Source organism: Ailuropoda melanoleuca, chromosome 11 (assembly GCF_002007445.2).
Source record: "Ailuropoda melanoleuca isolate Jingjing chromosome 11, ASM200744v2, whole genome shotgun sequence".
NCBI lineage: Eukaryota > Metazoa > Chordata > Mammalia > Carnivora > Ursidae > Ailuropoda > Ailuropoda melanoleuca.
This window is the reverse complement of record NC_048228.1, coordinates 99475511-99497396: the sequence shown is the minus strand read 5'-3', so window position 1 is coordinate 99497396 and position 21886 is coordinate 99475511. Positions and strand designations below refer to the sequence as shown.

Sequence of the window (21886 nt, the reverse complement as noted above, 5' to 3'; positions counted from 1 at the left end):
AAAAAAAAAAAAAGATTTGGATATGTCAATTCTATGTCAATGAAATGGAGATATTTTTTAAATAAATAACATTCTTTTAAGTTTTAAAAAGGAAAGAAATTCTAGTACAGAAAACCCATTTGACAAAATTCAATATCTATTCATGATAAAAACTCTTAAATTAGGCATAGAAGGAGCACGCCTCAACATAATAAAGGCAATCTATGACAAAACCATAGCTAACATCATACTCAATGATGAAAGGTTGAAAGCTTTTCCTCTAAGATCAGGAGCAAGACAATAGTGCCCACTCTTACCACTCCTATTTCAACATAATAGTAGAAGATTTAGCTAGAGCAATCAGGCAAGAAAAAGAAATTAAAGATATACAAATTGGAAAAAATAAAATTGTTTCTATTTGCAGATGCTTTGATTTTATGTAGAAATAATCCTAGAGACTCAACCAAAAAATTGTTAGATCTAATCAATGAATTCAGTAAAGTTGCAGCATAAAATATTAACATACAAAAATCAGTAGTGTGGGGGCCTCAGTGGCTTAGTTGGTTAAGTGTCTGCCTTCAGCTCAGGTCATGATCCCAGGGTCCTGGGATCCAGCCCCACGCTGGGCTCCCTGCTCAGCAAGGAGTCTGCTTCTCCTTCTCCCTCTCCCTGTCCCATGCTATCTTGCTCAAATAAATAAGTCAAATCTTTAAAGNAGCCCCACGCTGGGCTCCCTGCTCAGCAAGGAGTCTGCTTCTCCTTCTCCCTCTCCCTGTCCCATGCTATCTCGCTCAAATAAGTAAGTCAAATCTTTAAAGAACAAAACAAAAGCAAAAATCAGTAGTGTTTTCTTATAATTACAACAAATTTTCTGAGAAAAAAATGAAGAAATTGATCCCATTTACAATAGTATCAAAAACAATAAAATACTTAGGAATAAATTTAACTAAGAAGGTGAAAGACCCATACTCTGAAAAGTATAAGACACTGATGAAAGAAATCAAAGAAGACACAAATAAATGTAAAGTTATCCCATGTTCATGGACTGGAAGAATTAAGATTAAAATGTCAATACTGCCGAAAGCCATCTGTAGATTCCATGCAATCTCGATAAAGATTTCAATACACTTCTTACAGAAGTAGAAAAAAACACTCCTAAAATTTATGTGGAGCCACAAAAGACCCCAAAAGCCAAAGTAATCCTGAGAAGAAGAATAAAGTAGGAGGCATCACACTTGGATTTCAAGCTATACTATAAAGTTACAGTCATCAAAACAGCATGGTAGTGGCATAAAAACAGACAAATAGGCCAATGGAACAGAATCAGGAACCCAGAAATAAACCCAAGCACATATGGTCAACTAATATTTGACAAGGGAGCCAAGAATACTCAGTGGAGAAAAGATAGTCTCTTCAATAAATGTTGCTGGGATAATTGGGTATTCACATGTAAAAGAATGAAAGTGGACCCCAATCTTATACCGCTCACAAAAAATTAACTCAAAATGGATTAAAGGCTTAAATGTAAGACCTGAAACCATGGAACTCCTAGGTGGAAAAAAATAGGAAAAAAGCTCTTTGACGTGGGTCCTGGTAATGAGCTTTTGGATATGACCCCAAGCCCAAGCAACAAAATCAAAATGTAATTTTTAACCTAGCTTTACGGAAGCCTAGGAATACTTTAGCCTATTCTATAGTAATTGTTTTACAAATCAATATTCAGGAGACTCCAGAGGTCTCGCGATGTTGCAGACAAGGTGGCCCAGAGTGCAATCAGTTGAAAGATTGACTGGGTCGGGAGGGTTTGCTTCCAAGGTGCCTGGCTGTTCTGCCCGGCAGGTGCTGGGTGTTGGAGGGACGCCTCAGCTCAGACCTCCCCACAAAGCTGCTTGAGTGTCCTCGAGAAGTGACTGCTGATTTCCCCTAAAGCAAGTGATCCAAGAGAAAGCAAGGAGGAAGCCACAGTGCCTTTCCTAATCTGGAGTCAGGAGCTGCATACCCCCACTCATACCCTGCTCATTAGAAGCGAGTCACTAAGTACGGCCCCCAGAGAAAGGAGGAAAGAACCAGGGTCTGCTTCTGGAAGGCAGGGCTCTCAACAGATCTGTAGGCTTCTGAAATCATGACATGACATGTCTCCACAAGCCACCTCTCCTCCCTTTTGCATGTTTCTCCCCTGGAAGCTCAGTGTTCCTAAAACCGCCCTTTGAAATCGTGCCCTACCGTGAAGCTCCTTCCCTGGACTCCACGCGTTGTNCGTTGCCTGCTCAGACCCTTTTTTGGTATTTTTATACTCAAAGTGCATTTAGTCTTTCTGGCAGAGGTTTAGATCCTGTGTAATTCTCCTTGTCTGTCTTCTCTGCAATTTTTCTCCGTCTGTCTCTGCTCACCGCAAAGCCAAAAGGGGGCACAAGCGAGAAAAAATCATAATCTGAAATTAGGGCACTTTTCTCTTATTTACTTTTTTGAAGTTTTTGGCATTCTGTGTCCTTAGGTCGTGCTGGGGGCTTGGTTACCACATAGATTTACTTCCCTTCTCATTGTTTGGTTTATTTGTGAGGAAATATGAAGAGGCAGATACCGAGGCTATCACTTATGCAAATCTCCATGGGATTTTAAAGGTGGTTGTTCATAAATGGGCACCAGGCTCTAATTAAAAAAAAAAAAAAGAAGAAGAAGAAGGAGGAGGAGGAGGAGAAGGAGAAAGAGAAAAGTAAGGAGGAGACGGAGAAGAGGAAGAGAGAAAACGAGGAAAGTTCGGAAAATATTCAAACAAAATTAACATGCTGAAGCTAGCATTTGTGATGATAGGCTCAGTGCTTAGAATTTTTACATGTGTCCGTTAATTCCATCCTCACAAAACCCTAAGAGGTAAGCTCTGTTAATATCCCCATCTTACAGTGGAGGAAACCAAGGATTAGAAGGGCAGGGAAGTGCCCCGAAGTCCCACAGGAAGTGCAGGTGGAGCTGAGCTGCCCTGTGGACACTGCGTACAGCGTCTGGCCCCAGGGTCCTTGAGAGGGGAAGGTCAACATTCCACGTAACTTCTGAGCCCAAGGACTTGGAGTAATTGAGGAAGAATACACACCCTGGAAGGAGGCTAGAGTCCTTGAGATTTCGCTTGCTTTGCCCAGCACACCTCTTCTGACGTCAGTCCATTCTGGTTTTGACATTTTCCTAGCACGTGAAAGAATGAAAAAACAAAGAAAACCCGCTTGTGGAACATGAAAGGCCATTGAGTTTTATGCTTTCGTTTAAAAAGATAAAAGGAAAAGATCGTGGTGAGTTTAATGCCACTGTTTTTCTAAGTAGACTCGTAATCGCAGCACGATTTTTCTTACTGTTGACTGCAGGATGAGGAGGAGCTGCTTAGCGCAAAGGATGACGAGGATTTTCTTTTGGGCTTAGACCACACAGCTGAGGATTTCGTGGCAGTCAGACCCTCAGATTATGAAAGCGTCCACGTTCGGCTGCAGATGGAGAAAGAACTCCTGTTCGTTCCCAGTAGGCTGACAGGTACTCGCTCTTTTTGCTGTCCTGCTCGCCTTGGGCATCTCTATTTTCCTTCATGTGAAATACGGCTGGTGTCTGAGGATGTCCCATTTCCACGGCAGATCCCAATTTCTAATCTGAGTTAGTCATCAAGAAATATCTTCAGAGTAAAAAAAAATGAAGAACATGAGAAAATGCCCATTGAACAAACACTCACTGATAAGATAGCAAAAGAAACACCAGGATGTTTCTTTTGGGGGGGGGTTCCCCTCATCAAATCGGCGACCAGTTCTGGGGGAAGAGAGCATGAGAAACTCCGAGATTCAGGCTGTGAGAAGGAAAATCTCTCTGTTTTATCCTCTACTCGCTCTCAACCCTGCTAGAGCACTTCTGTGACCAGATGGGTGCGGTGTTTTTTTTTTTTTCCCCACACCAACCAATTCTCCCAACACCAGCTGCATATCCTACAATTCAGTTCTGACATTTACAGCTGGAGTCAGCACAGACCCCACAAATTAAGGGCTCAGTCCCACAAGACTACCCTCGACTTAGACACCAATCACAAGTAGTGGGTCCCCAGATTACCCATACTTCTATTTGATCTTACCACAAATTGGGGGTTCCATGACACCCACCTCAGGTTCAGTAACTTGTTCTAACAGCTCATAGTAATCAGAGAAACATTTATATTTAACTGGCTATTCATATAATAAAGGATATGGGGGCACTTCGGTGACTCTGTTGGTTAAGTGTCTGCTTTCCACTCAGGTCATGACTTCAGGGTCCTGGGATTGAGTCCCGTGTGGGGCTCCCTGCTCAGTGGGGAGTCTGCTTCTCCCTCTCTCTCTCTGCCACTCCCCCTGCTCGTGTCCTCTCTCACTCTCAAATAAATAAATAAAATTAAAAAAAAAAAAAAAGGATGTGAGAGAGCACACAGATGGAGAGATTTATAGGGCAAGGCATGTGAGAAGGGGTGAGAAGCTTCCATCCCCTCTCCAGGGGCCCCACCCTCCCAGCACCTCCACGAGGTCATTGACCAGGAAGCTCTCCAAACCCCTTCAATTATGGCCCCTGGGTTTCCCTTTGCCCTTTTTTCCCCTGGAATTTTCTTTCCTTCCTAGAGTGCCTAGGGGACCTCCCCAGTTCGTTAGCGGGTAGCTCACACTTAAAACAGCAGGGCAGCCTGAGTCCCCCAAGAGAGTCCTTCAGGCTGGGGAGGGGGCTGCACTCACCTTACCTGGGAGTTGGATTTCTTTTCATTTGTCATGTTCTGAGTTCCAATTAAATGCCAAGCTGAGGATAAATTATTGTTCTGTTTTGATAGTCCATTTTGAATCATGTATGGTTCAAAGTATTAGGATTTGTTGGACATCTCAGGTTTCCTTTTAAAGCAGGTAGCTGGGAAAAGTGCCCAAAGGTTACAGCTTCGCCGTAACAATGATAGCGAGCGCCTTCCATGCCCTTCCTCCTCCAGGTTCCTTTCCAAGCACCTGATGTGTAGCAGCGAACCCAGCCCCACAGCAGGGCTGGACAAGTGTTCTTTCTCACGCCATTTCACAGATGCAAAGCAGAAGCCAAGAGAAGTTAGGGAACGAATCCGAGACCACAAAGCTAGTGACGGGAGGGAGGCAGGCTCCCGACCTGGGAGGCCCGCGGCGGAGGCTACACGCTGGGCACAATGAATCCTGACGCTCCTCAAGGGTTGGAGAAATGCACAGCAGCAGCCTCAGCCGAGCAGGAGCGCGGTCACTTTGTGTTTGTGCTCAGAGGACGCATGGCCAGGCCTGTCCCTGAACCCTCCCGGGGCTGGGAGTGGAGGTTAGACCCCAGGGGCTGGCTCAGACCGGGGACGGGGGTGGAGGGGGTGCATGGAAGAGGCCACAGGAGCCTGGGCACCTGCTCTGAGTGGGGAACCCGAGCACCGGTTCAGAGGGGAGGCAACTCCTGGCCTAGCAAGCAGGAGTGGGGGGCCACGCGGCCCCGGCTCCTCCTCCCTGAGGTTTGACCTTGAGCGAGCTCCTGCATTCTCCGTGCCTCACCTGAAAACAGGAGGAAGTGAAATGATCCTAGGACGGGACTCGGGGCGTTTCTTCTTCCTTTGAGCACTGAGGAGATACATGATGACTCACCTGTTGTTGGGACCCGCACATGTCAGGGGATCAAGGGTAATGCTGTTCCTGTCTCTGCTTGGAGAATGGCTGCCAAAGCCCAGTGCGTTCACTCCAGGGATGTGGGACGCAAACATCAAGGCTTCTATTGGCACGGATTTTTAATTTCATCCTTTCCTGATTTAACTTTGTACGTATGAGAGTGCGTCCACACCAGTAAACATACCTAGAATGAGAGTGCGTGAAAATGTTCCATGAAAACCTTCAAAGACTGCTGGACAGTGCTGGGCTGCCTAGCTTTGTGAGTGGAGTGGGGGGGAGCAGACAAAAGGGGAAACAACGGCCCCATGTCTTCTCAGGACTCTGAGTCCCATTTTTCCAGGAACGCTGGTATTAGTTGGTTCGTGCGGGCGACTGTGGGAAGCAGAGTGTCCAAACGGCCACACACAGGAAAATTAGCAGATTCGGGGATTTGGCAAGGTTTAGAGGGAGATAATTATAAACAAAAGATTCTCCACCTTTCCTCATTAACTCCCAGATTACCTCCGGACACTCACAGGTCCCCTGGCTGCTTCTCTTATTTCTCCTCTGGCCTACTCTGGCCAAGCACGCCCAAGGATCTTTCCAGAACTGAAAATCCACTCGGTCACTCCTCAGGCAGAGGCTTCAGGGGTCCATCCCCCTGACAAAAACCCAAGCCGCTGGTGACCTGCAAGGCCCTCCCTCCACCCTGCCCCTGCTCACCGGACACACCATGCCCTTGGGGGGGAGGGGGTATCCCCGGCTCCTTCCCTCTCAACCTTCACGCCAGGCCTTCTGAGAAAAGCCTCCCTCCCTGCTCTGTCTCCTTTATCCTTTTTAACTTACAAAGCGTTTTCTCATACTTTACCTCATATAATTCTCCCAAGAACCAGTGGGTAGATACTATCCGCCCTTCTGTACAGAAGGAAAGTGTTCCAAGCAGGGCCTGGCCCCGGGTTCATTCCAAGTGGTTCCTCCCCAGGACCAAGCAGGTCCTCTGCTGTGAATGCCACCCTCCCCACAATCGGCCACCCTGGTGAGCAAGGTGCGGAGTCCTGTCACAATTCTATAACGAGACTATGGGTGAAACACATTCCTCTCGTCCTTGGTTCCGCTTCTGGAAATTAATATGGGGCATTTGCAGCTTCCAGGAATACCAACGAAATTTCCAGTGGCGGTTTCAGCTCAGCACAGTGCAGTTCGGAACATGTCGGTTGGCACTAATGCTGCTTGTATTTATCCATGTCCTATCCAGTGCCTACGTACAAAAAGCTTCCCGAGAATGTGCAGCCCAGATTTCTGGAAGACGAAGGCCTTTATATTGGGGCAAGACCGGAGGTGCCTCGCGCCTGTCAGAACATCATGGAGAACAGGCTGCTGACGCAGGAGCCCGTAAGCTCACAGCCCCGTCCCACCCGGAGCCCCCGGGCCACTCTCGGAGCTGCCTCGTCCCGTCCAGGGCCGTCACCACACACTCATGCTCATCTCCTCCTGTCCACAGGCAGTGGTTCAATTTTTTTTTTTTAATTTGCCTCTCCATACGTTTGGTGATCCTCAAACCACCTACCCTCTCCCCTGCTCCAAGACGGTCTTCCGCTGGCCGGGCTTGGCATTCTCCTGCTGGGTCAGATGTTGGCAACTTTTTTGCAATTCACAGAAATGCTTAATTGTCCACAGATAGAATGTCCCTCAATTGTATTTCTTCTATGGTTTTTTCCTCTAATTTTTAATGAATAGAAAATATACTTTTTAAGCACTCCTGTAAACTTTTTGTTATGCTTTTTTTGGAGGGGAGTAAGGACTGTATTTTAAATTAATTGTGGGGGTGTTAGTGAAGACTCAGTTGCTAATGGAAACGAGGCTTTTAAAGATCTGTCATGACAGGGAAAGGTGTGTGAAACGTATGTGTCGACCCAGAATTTTCTTGCAAATGTTGTTTATTTTGTAAACCATTTTCTACCAGTTAAAAGAAAATAGTATTGTTCCCTCTGCTTGATCTGCAGGGAAGGAAGTGGTTTGGAGATGACGGGAGAATCCTAGCGTTGCCAAACCCCACCAAGGGGTTTCCTTCAAGACCACCGATGTTGACGCGGGAGCAAGACATTAAGGCAGAACTTGAAACATTGTATAAAAAGGTAAGCCCACCTGCCCATCTTTAATACATGAAGGTGCTTGAAAGTGCTTTGCTCTTTGAATAGCTTGGGGTACTAAATGCATAACATTCTACTTTGGTGGTGTTTTGTTTTATTTTTTAAGCTCACTCCCTTACACATAAACCACACACAGCAGGTGTATTATGTAAGAGGCCGTCTGCTGTGCTCACCTAAGCCTTTCCTAAACAAGGACTGCGTTCCCAGGTAGGAATGGCTAAGTCAGTGACTATTTGCATATCCAAGTTAGCTGGCCTTATTTTTCTTCTTTTTTCTCTGCCATCTCACAGATGCTATAGGATTATTTCCCACTCGTTGTCTCTTTATTATATAACTAGAGATTTTCTTTTCTTTTTTTTTTTTAAGATTTTTAAATTTATTTTTAGAGAGGGAGCCTGCACCAGCAGGGGGAGGGGCAGAGGGAAAGGGAGAGAGAGAATCTCAAGCAGACTCCCCTCTGAGCACAGAGCCGGAGGGGGCTCGATCCCACAACCCTGAGATCTTGACCTGAGCCGAAATCAAGAGTCAGCCGCATAGCTGACAGAGCCATCCAGGTTCCCTAACGGGAGATTTTCCATCCTTGCAAATCCTTTTTACTGTGTTTGCCTAAGGTCTGGTACCAAACTGCCTGATACAAGTCCAGGCACTAACACTCATTAGGCAAACTTGGCTCTTAATCTCTCTGTGCTACAATTTCTTCATCTGTAAAATGGACATAACAATAGTACCTACCTCCTAGGGTAGCTGTGCAGATGGGTGGAGATAGTACATTCCAGTGCTTGGAACAGAGCTCAGTAAGCGCTGGCTAGTATTCAACAGACAGAGTTGCCTGCTTGGCATTTAATTATATTGCTTTTCCCTTCCTGAACTGCTGAGCAAAGACCACCTCCTTCTGAAACCCAGGAAATTTTATATTTGTAATATTTCAGCCTGGATAAAGTGCAACAGAATGAAGGGATTTNATTTGTCGTCTATTTGTTTACATGACAGATATGTGATATAATGGTGATTGAGACTGTCATCCCTTTGTGCACATATCCAGTAATGCGTCATTTTCCCTTCACCTTCCATCCATTTCAGCAGGAAACACTGATACAACGAGGCTCTAAATTATGGGTTACAATGAGAAAACAGAAGAGGGAGTACTGTGTTGAGTCGGGTATTAAGGGAGCCAGTTAATCTTATCTGTCTGCTTCGGAAGCTGTGAGCTAGCNATGTTTCTTTTGGGGGGGGGTTCCCCTCATCAAATCGGCGACCAGTTCTGGGGGAAGAGAGCATGAGAAACTCCGAGATTCAGGCTGTGAGAAGGAAAATCTCTCTGTTTTATCCTCTACTCGCTCTCAACCCTGCTAGAGCACTTCTGTGACCAGATGGGTGCGGTGTTTTTTTTTTTTTTCCCCACACCAACCAATTCTCCCAACACCAGCTGCATATCCTACAATTCAGTTCTGACATTTACAGCTGGAGTCAGCACAGACCCCACAAATTAAGGGCTCAGTCCCACAAGACTACCCTCGACTTAGACACCAATCACAAGTAGTGGGTCCCCAGATTACCCATACTTCTATTTGATCTTACCACAAATTGGGGGTTCCATGACACCCACCTCAGGTTCAGTAACTTGTTCTAACAGCTCATAGTAATCAGAGAAACATTTATATTTAACTGGCTATTCATATAATAAAGGATATGGGGGCACTTCGGTGACTCTGTTGGTTAAGTGTCTGCTTTCCACTCAGGTCATGACTTCAGGGTCCTGGGATTGAGTCCCGTGTGGGGCTCCCTGCTCAGTGGGGAGTCTGCTTCTCCCTCTCTCTCTCTGCCACTCCCCCTGCTCGTGTCCTCTCTCACTCTCAAATAAATAAATAAAATTAAAAAAAAAAAAAAAGGATGTGAGAGAGCACACAGATGGAGAGATTTATAGGGCAAGGCATGTGAGAAGGGGTGAGAAGCTTCCATCCCCTCTCCAGGGGCCCCACCCTCCCAGCACCTCCACGAGGTCATTGACCAGGAAGCTCTCCAAACCCCTTCAATTATGGCCCCTGGGTTTCCCTTTGCCCTTTTTTCCCCTGGAATTTTCTTTCCTTCCTAGAGTGCCTAGGGGACCTCCCCAGTTCGTTAGCGGGTAGCTCACACTTAAAACAGCAGGGCAGCCTGAGTCCCCCAAGAGAGTCCTTCAGGCTGGGGAGGGGGCTGCACTCACCTTACCTGGGAGTTGGATTTCTTTTCATTTGTCATGTTCTGAGTTCCAATTAAATGCCAAGCTGAGGATAAATTATTGTTCTGTTTTGATAGTCCATTTTGAATCATGTATGGTTCAAAGTATTAGGATTTGTTGGACATCTCAGGTTTCCTTTTAAAGCAGGTAGCTGGGAAAAGTGCCCAAAGGTTACAGCTTCGCCGTAACAATGATAGCGAGCGCCTTCCATGCCCTTCCTCCTCCAGGTTCCTTTCCAAGCACCTGATGTGTAGCAGCGAACCCAGCCCCACAGCAGGGCTGGACAAGTGTTCTTTCTCACGCCATTTCACAGATGCAAAGCAGAAGCCAAGAGAAGTTAGGGAACGAATCCGAGACCACAAAGCTAGTGACGGGAGGGAGGCAGGCTCCCGACCTGGGAGGCCCGCGGCGGAGGCTACACGCTGGGCACAATGAATCCTGACGCTCCTCAAGGGTTGGAGAAATGCACAGCAGCAGCCTCAGCCGAGCAGGAGCGCGGTCACTTTGTGTTTGTGCTCAGAGGACGCATGGCCAGGCCTGTCCCTGAACCCTCCCGGGGCTGGGAGTGGAGGTTAGACCCCAGGGGCTGGCTCAGACCGGGGACGGGGGTGGAGGGGGTGCATGGAAGAGGCCACAGGAGCCTGGGCACCTGCTCTGAGTGGGGAACCCGAGCACCGGTTCAGAGGGGAGGCAACTCCTGGCCTAGCAAGCAGGAGTGGGGGGCCACGCGGCCCCGGCTCCTCCTCCCTGAGGTTTGACCTTGAGCGAGCTCCTGCATTCTCCGTGCCTCACCTGAAAACAGGAGGAAGTGAAATGATCCTAGGACGGGACTCGGGGCGTTTCTTCTTCCTTTGAGCACTGAGGAGATACATGATGACTCACCTGTTGTTGGGACCCGCACATGTCAGGGGATCAAGGGTAATGCTGTTCCTGTCTCTGCTTGGAGAATGGCTGCCAAAGCCCAGTGCGTTCACTCCAGGGATGTGGGACGCAAACATCAAGGCTTCTATTGGCACGGATTTTTAATTTCATCCTTTCCTGATTTAACTTTGTACGTATGAGAGTGCGTCCACACCAGTAAACATACCTAGAATGAGAGTGCGTGAAAATGTTCCATGAAAACCTTCAAAGACTGCTGGACAGTGCTGGGCTGCCTAGCTTTGTGAGTGGAGTGGGGGGGAGCAGACAAAAGGGGAAACAACGGCCCCATGTCTTCTCAGGACTCTGAGTCCCATTTTTCCAGGAACGCTGGTATTAGTTGGTTCGTGCGGGCGACTGTGGGAAGCAGAGTGTCCAAACGGCCACACACAGGAAAATTAGCAGATTCGGGGATTTGGCAAGGTTTAGAGGGAGATAATTATAAACAAAAGATTCTCCACCTTTCCTCATTAACTCCCAGATTACCTCCGGACACTCACAGGTCCCCTGGCTGCTTCTCTTATTTCTCCTCTGGCCTACTCTGGCCAAGCACGCCCAAGGATCTTTCCAGAACTGAAAATCCACTCGGTCACTCCTCAGGCAGAGGCTTCAGGGGTCCATCCCCCTGACAAAAACCCAAGCCGCTGGTGACCTGCAAGGCCCTCCCTCCACCCTGCCCCTGCTCACCGGACACACCATGCCCTTGGGGGGGAGGGGGTATCCCCGGCTCCTTCCCTCTCAACCTTCACGCCAGGCCTTCTGAGAAAAGCCTCCCTCCCTGCTCTGTCTCCTTTATCCTTTTTAACTTACAAAGCGTTTTCTCATACTTTACCTCATATAATTCTCCCAAGAACCAGTGGGTAGATACTATCCGCCCTTCTGTACAGAAGGAAAGTGTTCCAAGCAGGGCCTGGCCCCGGGTTCATTCCAAGTGGTTCCTCCCCAGGACCAAGCAGGTCCTCTGCTGTGAATGCCACCCTCCCCACAATCGGCCACCCTGGTGAGCAAGGTGCGGAGTCCTGTCACAATTCTATAACGAGACTATGGGTGAAACACATTCCTCTCGTCCTTGGTTCCGCTTCTGGAAATTAATATGGGGCATTTGCAGCTTCCAGGAATACCAACGAAATTTCCAGTGGCGGTTTCAGCTCAGCACAGTGCAGTTCGGAACATGTCGGTTGGCACTAATGCTGCTTGTATTTATCCATGTCCTATCCAGTGCCTACGTACAAAAAGCTTCCCGAGAATGTGCAGCCCAGATTTCTGGAAGACGAAGGCCTTTATATTGGGGCAAGACCGGAGGTGCCTCGCGCCTGTCAGAACATCATGGAGAACAGGCTGCTGACGCAGGAGCCCGTAAGCTCACAGCCCCGTCCCACCCGGAGCCCCCGGGCCACTCTCGGAGCTGCCTCGTCCCGTCCAGGGCCGTCACCACACACTCATGCTCATCTCCTCCTGTCCACAGGCAGTGGTTCAATTTTTTTTTTTTAATTTGCCTCTCCATACGTTTGGTGATCCTCAAACCACCTACCCTCTCCCCTGCTCCAAGACGGTCTTCCGCTGGCCGGGCTTGGCATTCTCCTGCTGGGTCAGATGTTGGCAACTTTTTTGCAATTCACAGAAATGCTTAATTGTCCACAGATAGAATGTCCCTCAATTGTATTTCTTCTATGGTTTTTTCCTCTAATTTTTAATGAATAGAAAATATACTTTTTAAGCACTCCTGTAAACTTTTTGTTATGCTTTTTTTGGAGGGGAGTAAGGACTGTATTTTAAATTAATTGTGGGGGTGTTAGTGAAGACTCAGTTGCTAATGGAAACGAGGCTTTTAAAGATCTGTCATGACAGGGAAAGGTGTGTGAAACGTATGTGTCGACCCAGAATTTTCTTGCAAATGTTGTTTATTTTGTAAACCATTTTCTACCAGTTAAAAGAAAATAGTATTGTTCCCTCTGCTTGATCTGCAGGGAAGGAAGTGGTTTGGAGATGACGGGAGAATCCTAGCGTTGCCAAACCCCACCAAGGGGTTTCCTTCAAGACCACCGATGTTGACGCGGGAGCAAGACATTAAGGCAGAACTTGAAACATTGTATAAAAAGGTAAGCCCACCTGCCCATCTTTAATACATGAAGGTGCTTGAAAGTGCTTTGCTCTTTGAATAGCTTGGGGTACTAAATGCATAACATTCTACTTTGGTGGTGTTTTGTTTTATTTTTTAAGCTCACTCCCTTACACATAAACCACACACAGCAGGTGTATTATGTAAGAGGCCGTCTGCTGTGCTCACCTAAGCCTTTCCTAAACAAGGACTGCGTTCCCAGGTAGGAATGGCTAAGTCAGTGACTATTTGCATATCCAAGTTAGCTGGCCTTATTTTTCTTCTTTTTTCTCTGCCATCTCACAGATGCTATAGGATTATTTCCCACTCGTTGTCTCTTTATTATATAACTAGAGATTTTCTTTTCTTTTTTTTTTTTAAGATTTTTAAATTTATTTTTAGAGAGGGAGCCTGCACCAGCAGGGGGAGGGGCAGAGGGAAAGGGAGAGAGAGAATCTCAAGCAGACTCCCCTCTGAGCACAGAGCCGGAGGGGGCTCGATCCCACAACCCTGAGATCTTGACCTGAGCCGAAATCAAGAGTCAGCCGCATAGCTGACAGAGCCATCCAGGTTCCCTAACGGGAGATTTTCCATCCTTGCAAATCCTTTTTACTGTGTTTGCCTAAGGTCTGGTACCAAACTGCCTGATACAAGTCCAGGCACTAACACTCATTAGGCAAACTTGGCTCTTAATCTCTCTGTGCTACAATTTCTTCATCTGTAAAATGGACATAACAATAGTACCTACCTCCTAGGGTAGCTGTGCAGATTGGTGGAGATAGTACATTCCAGTGCTTGGAACAGAGCTCAGTGAGCGCTGGCTAGTATTCAACAGACAGAGTTGCCTGCCTTGGCATTTAATTATATTGCTTTTCCCTTCCTGAACTGCTGAGCAAAGACCACCTCCTTCTGAAACCCAGGAAATTTTATATTTGTAATATTTCAGCCTGGATAAAGTGCAACAGAATGAAGGGATTTAACAATCATTCTGGAAAGCAGGGTGCCCAACAGAGAAAACACAAGCGCAAGCCGGAGCATCCGAGCTGTCCTACTATAACTACTTTGTACCTTTGGGCGGGTCTCTTTGCCTCTGTGCCCTTAGTTGAAAAATAGGAACAGTAACAATCTTCTCTACTTCAGAGGATCGTTGTATTAAGACGCTGTGGCTGTGTGACCGTTTTTAAAATTGTGAGTGTTTGTTGTTACTATGGACAAGTATTAATGAGTGGCTACTTTGTGTAGGAATGTGATCATGTGAACAGATGATCACAAAACAAGCATCAACCCAAGTCACAGTCCACGAGGGATTTGTCGTCTATTTGTTTACATGACAGATATGTGATATAATGGTGATTGAGACTGTCATCCCTTTGTGCACATATCCAGTAATGCGTCATTTTCCCTTCACCTTCCATCCATTTCAGCAGGAAACACTGATACAACGAGGCTCTAAATTATGGGTTACAATGAGAAAACAGAAGAGGGAGTACTGTGTTGAGTCGGGTATTAAGGGAGCCAGTTAATCTTATCTGTCTGCTTCGGAAGCTGTGAGCTAGCTGGGCAATGCACAGGGGTCAGAGAGGGATGCAGGGATCAGTCACACTAAGGGTAAAACTGGACAGAAGGCCACTGGAACCCAAGACCAGATGGGCTTCCTGCTCCATCTCCCATGAATTCCGCTCCCGTCTAGACACAGCCCCGGTGAGTTCGCCATGGGGAGTGCCGAGGAGACCATGCGAGGCCAGCGAGCAGGCTGAGAGAGCTAAGAAGGGGCAGCAGAGAACCCAGACCAACGAATGGCTATTGCGCTCCAGTTGGCTCTCCAGTCATGTGCTTCTTTCTCTCTGGGGAAGGAGCCATGAGGATGGGACACGGGGAGGGGGAAGCAGGGTGGTTTTCTCCCAATACCTGTGAGAGGGGAGATCTTCCCATTTGTGTGCAGAAATGGGAAAGCAGAGGAGGAGAATGTCCCATTCAGAGAGGCTGGTCATCCAGCAGCACAGAGCAGAAGAAGTTAGAGAAGGGAGAAAACCAAAGGCACTGGAGACTCCCCAGGTCATTTCCTAGAGGGTCAGGCTCTGGACATAGCGATGTGCGAAGATACGTAGCGNATTAAGACGCTGTGGCTGTGTGACCGTTTTTAAAATTGTGAGTGTTTGTTGTTACTATGGACAAGTATTAATGAGTGGCTACTTTGTGTAGGAATGTGATCATGTGAACAGATGATCACAAAACAAGCATCAACCCAAGTCACAGTCCACGAGGGATTTGTCGTCTATTTGTTTACATGACAGATATGTGATATAATGGTGATTGAGACTGTCATCCCTTTGTGCACATATCCAGTAATGCGTCATTTTCCCTTCACCTTCCATCCATTTCAGCAGGAAACACTGATACAACGAGGCTCTAAATTATGGGTTACAATGAGAAAACAGAAGAGGGAGTACTGTGTTGAGTCGGGTATTAAGGGAGCCAATTAATCTTATCTGTCTGCTTCAGAAGCTGTGAGCTAGTNGAGCTAGCTGGGCAATGCACAGGGGTCAGAGAGGGATGCAGGGATCAGTCACACTAAGGGTAAAACTGGACAGAAGGCCACTGGAACCCAAGACCAGATGGGCTTCCTGCTCCATCTCCCATGAATTCCGCTCCCGTCTAGACACAGCCCCGGTGAGTTCGCCATGGGGAGTGCCGAGGAGACCATGCGAGGCCAGCGAGCAGGCTGAGAGAGCTAAGAAGGGGCAGCAGAGAACCCAGACCAACGAATGGCTATTGCGCTCCAGTTGGCTCTCCAGTCATGTGCTTCTTTCTCTCTGGGGAAGGAGCCATGAGGATGGGACACGGGGAGGGGGAAGCAGGGTGGTTTTCTCCCAATACCTGTGAGAGGGGAGATCTTCCCATTTGTGTGCAGAAATGGGAAAGCAGAGGAGGAGAATGTCCCATTCAGAGAGGCTGGTCATCCAGCAGCACAGAGCAGAAGAAGTTAGAGAAGGGAGAAAACCAAAGGCACTGGAGACTCCCAAGGTCATTTCCTAGAGGGTCAGGCTCTGGACATAGCGATGTGCGAAGATACGTAGCGTGCGTGAGAAGGATGCAAAAGGGTTTAAATTAGGGGGAGGGGATATTCTTCCCCTGGTGTGTATTACACATTACCTGTTACATTCACTGTGGACTGCTATACCTCAGTCTTTTTTGGGGAATGTGGTTGTGGAATCTTCCAGTGATCCAAACCATAATGCATCTCTTTCTGGATCAATTTTCACAATTTTATTTATTAACTTTTACCTTTTCCTACATTTATTCAGATCTGTCCAATGTCAAAACCCATGTTTTTTACCACTGTTCCATGTACAGGCTTGCCTGTAAGAAAAAAAATGTTAAATGCATAGAGCCTGTATTTTTAGCCGTATGTCCAAACATACCTTTCATCTGGGAGTTTTGACCAGGATGATGCAGGAGCACAGAAGGAGATGAACGGGCGAGAGGGCCTCATCGATAGCTTATTAATGCATCTCCTCTCTCCCTCCCCCACTAGCCTGAAAATGACTCAAGGCAAAGATGGGGTTTTCTTCTTCTTTTAACCCTAGCACTGAGTGGGAGGCTGGCACCTAGGGACACCTCAATCAAAGCACATATTGAATGTTATTAACCTGATTCAGCTGAGCTGAATGTTTCCAGAAGAGACTCCCTCCTTATTCCTCTCCTCAGCTGTCTCTCCTGCAGGACAGCGGCTTTCCTGGGCTCTGGCTCAACCCTGCATCCAAGTGACAGAAAACCAAGTCAGTGTGCTGGATGGGGAGCTGGCAATTCCCTGGGCCATTAGTGGTGAATTTTTTTTTAATAAAGATTTTTATTTATTTATTTGACAGAGAGAGAGAGACAGCTAGCGAGAGAGGGAACACAAGCAGGGGGAGTGGGAGAGGAAGAAGCAGGCGCCCAGCAGAGCAGGGAGCTCGATGCGGGGCTCGAACCCAGGATCCTGGGATCAGGCCCTGAGCCGAAGGCAGACGCTTATGACTGAGCCACCCAGGCGCCCCGCATTAGTGGTGAATTTATGCCTCAGAGCTCTCAGGCTCGAACTAACCCAGCAGGGCTGACCAAACCCATCCCCCATTAGTAGTTTTCAAAAGTGGGATGGTCTACTCTTCCTAAATTAAGACCTTTGTGAGAGACCATTAAAAATACAAAAAGAGAGTCGATATCGCACAAAGAAAAAAGTTAAACGTCAAAGGAGAAAGAATGCAATTGAATACCTCTTAAGACAGAACTATTCCAAAACTTAAAAAATAAAAATGCCAAGGGGACATTGCATGTTACACATAAACAACATAAAATGCAGTTCACCTAATCCTGATGGCAAAGTAGGGTTAGCGTTGTTGAAAGCAATCCCAGCAGCCTCCCTCTTGCCTCCCTTCCTCCTTCCCTCCCATCCTGCCATCTTCCGTTCCTTCCTACCTTCCACCTTTCCTTCCTTCCCTCCTGTCTTCCTTCTTTTATTTTTATTCTTCCTATCCTTAACTGAAGGTCCGCTGTATTCTCAGTTGTCCTAAACTCAGAGAACGTAGAGGTAGCAATATTCAAAGTTGACCTTAGACTGTCCCTGGTATGGGTAGACACAGATGTCAAGTGTTACAGATTCTGTCAGGGGGGCACCTGGCTGGCTCAGTCAGTAGAGCATGTGACTCTTGATCTCAGGGTCATGAGTTTGAGCCCCACGTTGAGCACAGAGTTTACATTTTTAAAAAAATTAAAGATTCTGTGATTGGAAGTCGGCGTGACATTCCCAGGAGGTATGTGTGTAGGAGCCTCCCCTTTGCAAAACTGCTTACTATTTTGAGGACTTTACCGTGATTCCAACTTCCTTGTTAATTACCACTTGGTAAGATTACCACTTCCCCCTCCCCCATTCTCACCCATGTTCCACAGAGCATTGGCCACCTACTCTGTTACAAGCACCACATTTGCCAATACTCTTTGGGTTGCAAATGATAAAAACTAAAACAAACTAGCTTAAGTAAAGAGAGAATTTGGTGGCCCATAAAACTGGTAAGGATCTGGAGATGAATCATAAAAATGAAGGAGGGACTTTGGGAATCAGGATCTCAGGGGCTGTCTCTCTCTCTCTCTCTACCTCTCTTTTCTCTGGTTCTCCTTGAATGTTGACTGGCTTCATTCCCTCCTATCGCAGACAGACCAGAATTCTCCATGTAGGAGATATGACCCTTGATAATCTAAGCTGAACAACTCCAGGGGAAAGGATTCTATCTTTTCCTCCAAGGTTCACATTATCAATAGCGAGGACAAACTGGTCAGTTGTACGTGGGACATGTGACCCCCACCTCATGCCCCAAAAATTCCAGGAATGAGAAAGCTTCCAGAGAGGACAACAGCTACAGAATCTACTGCAGGCTCCGGGCTGGGTTCAGACTCTGGTCCTGTTATTTTCCCAGGGCAAAAAGAGAGGCTTGTATTTTAATCCCACCAATGATTTATTCTTTTTCTATACAACTTTCATTTTTTTTATTTTTTTTTAAAGATTTATTTATTTTAGAGAGGCAGTGCGTGAGCAGGGGGAGGGGTAAAAGGAGAAGGAGAGAGAAGCAGACTCCCTGCTGAGTGCAGAGCCCAACTAGGGGCTCAATCCCAGGATCCCAAGATTATGACCTGAGCCAAAACCAAGCATCAGTCACTCAACCGACTGAACCACCCAGGCGCCCCTCTACAGCTTTTAAATTTCTTTCTCCATTGGCATGCGTTGCTGCACACACCAAGAACACCGGCACGTAATCCATTTGCATCACCTCTGATAGCTTCGAGTTTTGGTTTTTAGTGGAAAAATGGAGAATCAAATCAATTTCAAGATTGAAATAATATGTTCTATAAATATAATTTATTCTTAGAAGAAATTATTTCCAATATTTTCATGATCATTCTCAGTATATAGTAAAAGAAAGTAAATATAACAAAAAGAAAGACAAGGAACCGGGAGTCTTTCTCCTTAATAGGAAGAGAGTTGGGCTCTTTTGAGCAGTCTAGCCCAGTGACTACGACGGTCCCGGAAGCTTTTTTTATGTGGTTCAGCTGAGCCTAAAGCAGAGACCACCAGCAGTCATTTGGCCATGGGCTAATGCAGATTTGGGGAAGGGGAAATGAAGTACAGATGTCCTGGGTAACATTTCAGGTAAATTGGACCACACTACCCACATTACTTACTCATACCAAGAAGACTACAAGATGGAACCTGAGAACCGCACCCTGAGTGACCTCATAACTCTGGAACCCCATGGCAAGAGGAAAGCAAAGCAAGAATCAGCAGGAGCAAAGCAATTAGAGAGGAATTTTCTATTAAGTCTCTAGAATGATGTTTAGTTGTCCATGTTTTTGTGAGGTGGAAATTTTTTAATTAATCTCAGCAGTCTGGGTGATCATAAGACACACAGTGGCCACATGCAGATGAAAAATTTCTAACATGGGGGCGCCCGGGTGGCTCAGTCAGTTATGTGTCCAACTCTTGATTTTGGTTCAGGTCATGATTTCAGGGTTATGGGATTGAGCCCCGTATCAGGTGGGGACTCTGGGCATGGAGCCTGCTTGGGATTCTCTCCTTCTCTCTCTGCCCACCCTCCACCCCTGCTCACCCTTTCTTAAAAAAAACAAAAAACAAAAAAAAACAAAAAAACAACTTCTAACATAAATGTGGGTTATAATTGAATACTTTTATCTGAACAAAAGAAAAAAGAAGTTATGCCCTCCATCATGGCAGTCTGGAGTGTAAGGATATTAATGATCAGAACTAGGGCTTTTATAAGACATGAAATAACAGTGGAATATGATCCCCGCAGTGGTGGTCTCCCCTCCCTCTCAATGCAAATGGAGACTCAACTCAGCATAGTCTGGACGGTACTGAGATAGAGTCGATCCTTTCCTATTCAAGCCTACCATTTGTAAACATATCACGGTTTTACAAGGACATTTATTTTTTAAGCGAACAATCTGTTGGTCTTCTCATCAAAGACAGGCTGAATGTTATTTTATAAGAGAAGACATGGTATTTGATTACAAAAATGAAGATACACTGTGTTGAAGTCCTAAAGGAAATCGTAAGTCCTAAGTATACGTTAATAGTCTACTGATCTGGGGAAAGGTGGGAAATGTGAAATGGAATGGCTGAAAAGAAATAAACTCATATATTCCTACATGTAGATGCTGGCGCATCTGGCTGTTGTCCATTGCACATTAGATCACCATTATCCAGTGAGTGCTTTAACTGCCCCCCCCCATGCTCTGCTCTCTTTAACAGGCAGTAAAATATGTCCACAGAAGTCAGCACATGATTGGATCTGGAGACCCCCCTGGAAATTTCCAACTGGACATTGATATTTCAGGGTTAATCTTCACTCATCATCCCTGTTTTAGCCGAGAGCATGTTTTGGCAGCCAAGCTGGCCCAATTATATGACCAGTACCTTGCAAGACACCAGAGAAACAAGGCAAAATTCCTTACTGATAAGGTACAATCTTCCATTCTTACTGTTGACAGGGTTGGTTCTTCTGATGAACCCAAGCAACAAAGACACCAGCCTGCAGCAAAGGTTCATGCCCCTCTTACGCATGCCCCCTCAGCCTAGGATGCGTGACAGATTGTTCCACCTGCAGGCCGATGGAAGGCTATGACAATGTACATTTCATATGTGCAAATTCAGTGGCACCCATTTGGCTTAAAGGGAAAGGTTTGTGCAAACCGTGCAAGTAATCGCACCTACCAGGGAGCGGGCATTTAATGGAAGGTACCTAGCTGTGTCTTGCTTGGGTGACCTCAGATGCTGAGACCGTTCATGGCCTGAGAATCTCTCTGTCCTTAGAGACATTCTTATCTTTACATGCAATTTGCCATAACGTGGCACCCAAACACAAGTCATTTGTTTCCAATGATGCTCAAAGAAATGTCTCTCTGTTTGGCACTTATTTCCAATGTGACGCAATCCCATGGGATTTTCTTGAGTAATTTTAACTACAGGCAATTTTAATCCCACACCCTGACTTTAAAACCTGCTGCCCAAATAAGAGATAACGCCCCATTACCTCGTTTTGAGTCTATAGGTGTGTGATCTGTTCACAAAAATACCCCTGTGTATCCAGGACCCAGAAAGATCCACCGTTGGCCTTGAAAGAAACCTTATTTCTGAGACACACACATAAAAGCAACACTTGTCCTGAGCAACTTAATTATCTGGGCTATAGAACAGGGATGGACATATCTTGTCCTTTATTATACCTTTTCCTTTTTAAGACTAGAAGAAAGAGCGCTCTGTCAGAGTTCGTCGTGGGGAAAGTGTGGGAACAGCTGGAGGCTTGCACAGCCGTTCACAGCTTTGCTGACATTTTTTGCCCTGGCCAAGTGGGTGGTTGAAAGCACATAATTTGCAGTAGGTGGTGGAGTCTCTAACTCAAAACATGTATCCGTATTTTTTTAAGCTCCAAGCTCTAAGAAATGCAGTTCAGACAGGACTGAATCCAGCAAAACCTCATAAATCCCTTGATACAACCCAAAAAGCCATCAATGAGTATAAATCTGAAATTCGGTGAGTAAAGTCTGTAAATGTAAAATCCACTTATTTTGTTGTTGTTGTTCTTGTTAGCTGTGTACTTGCTGAAAGCTTTTTTCAGTTTTTCCAAATGCACTGAATGCATGAGCAATTAAGCTAAATGAAGTAATGAGATATATCCATCCTATTAACACCAAATTTAAAGTCCAAGGAGAGAATAAGAATGTAGGATATTGTAACTCACTCCACTGGTGTAAATAAACGTTACTACAGCCACCATTTTTTTTTCAAGATTTTATTTATTTATTTGACAGAGAGAGAGGAGAGAGAGAGAGCACAAGCAGGGGGAGTGGGAGA

General features: G+C 46.2%; 1 protein-coding gene across 3 annotated transcripts in view; it reads left to right on the top strand.

Moving 5' to 3' along the window:
* CC2D2A (coiled-coil and C2 domain containing 2A) overlaps positions 1 to 21886 on the top strand; it is a 145028-nt gene that overhangs the window by 47470 nt on the left and 75672 nt on the right. For 2 of the 3 annotated variants that reach the window (XM_034672095.1, XM_034672094.1), the window contains exons 1-4: positions 12078 to 12242; positions 12854 to 12985; positions 20285 to 20494; positions 21459 to 21565. In XM_034672095.1, the coding sequence (XP_034527986.1) occupies positions 12093 to 12242; positions 12854 to 12985; positions 20285 to 20494; positions 21459 to 21565 (599 nt within the window). In that variant the 5' untranslated portion in view covers positions 12078 to 12092. Of the gene's footprint in view, positions 1 to 3332; positions 3496 to 6855; positions 6993 to 7603; positions 7736 to 12077; positions 12243 to 12853; positions 12986 to 20284; positions 20495 to 21458; positions 21566 to 21886 lie in introns of those variants that run through there. The other variant, XM_034672096.1, reaches the window with a different exon arrangement.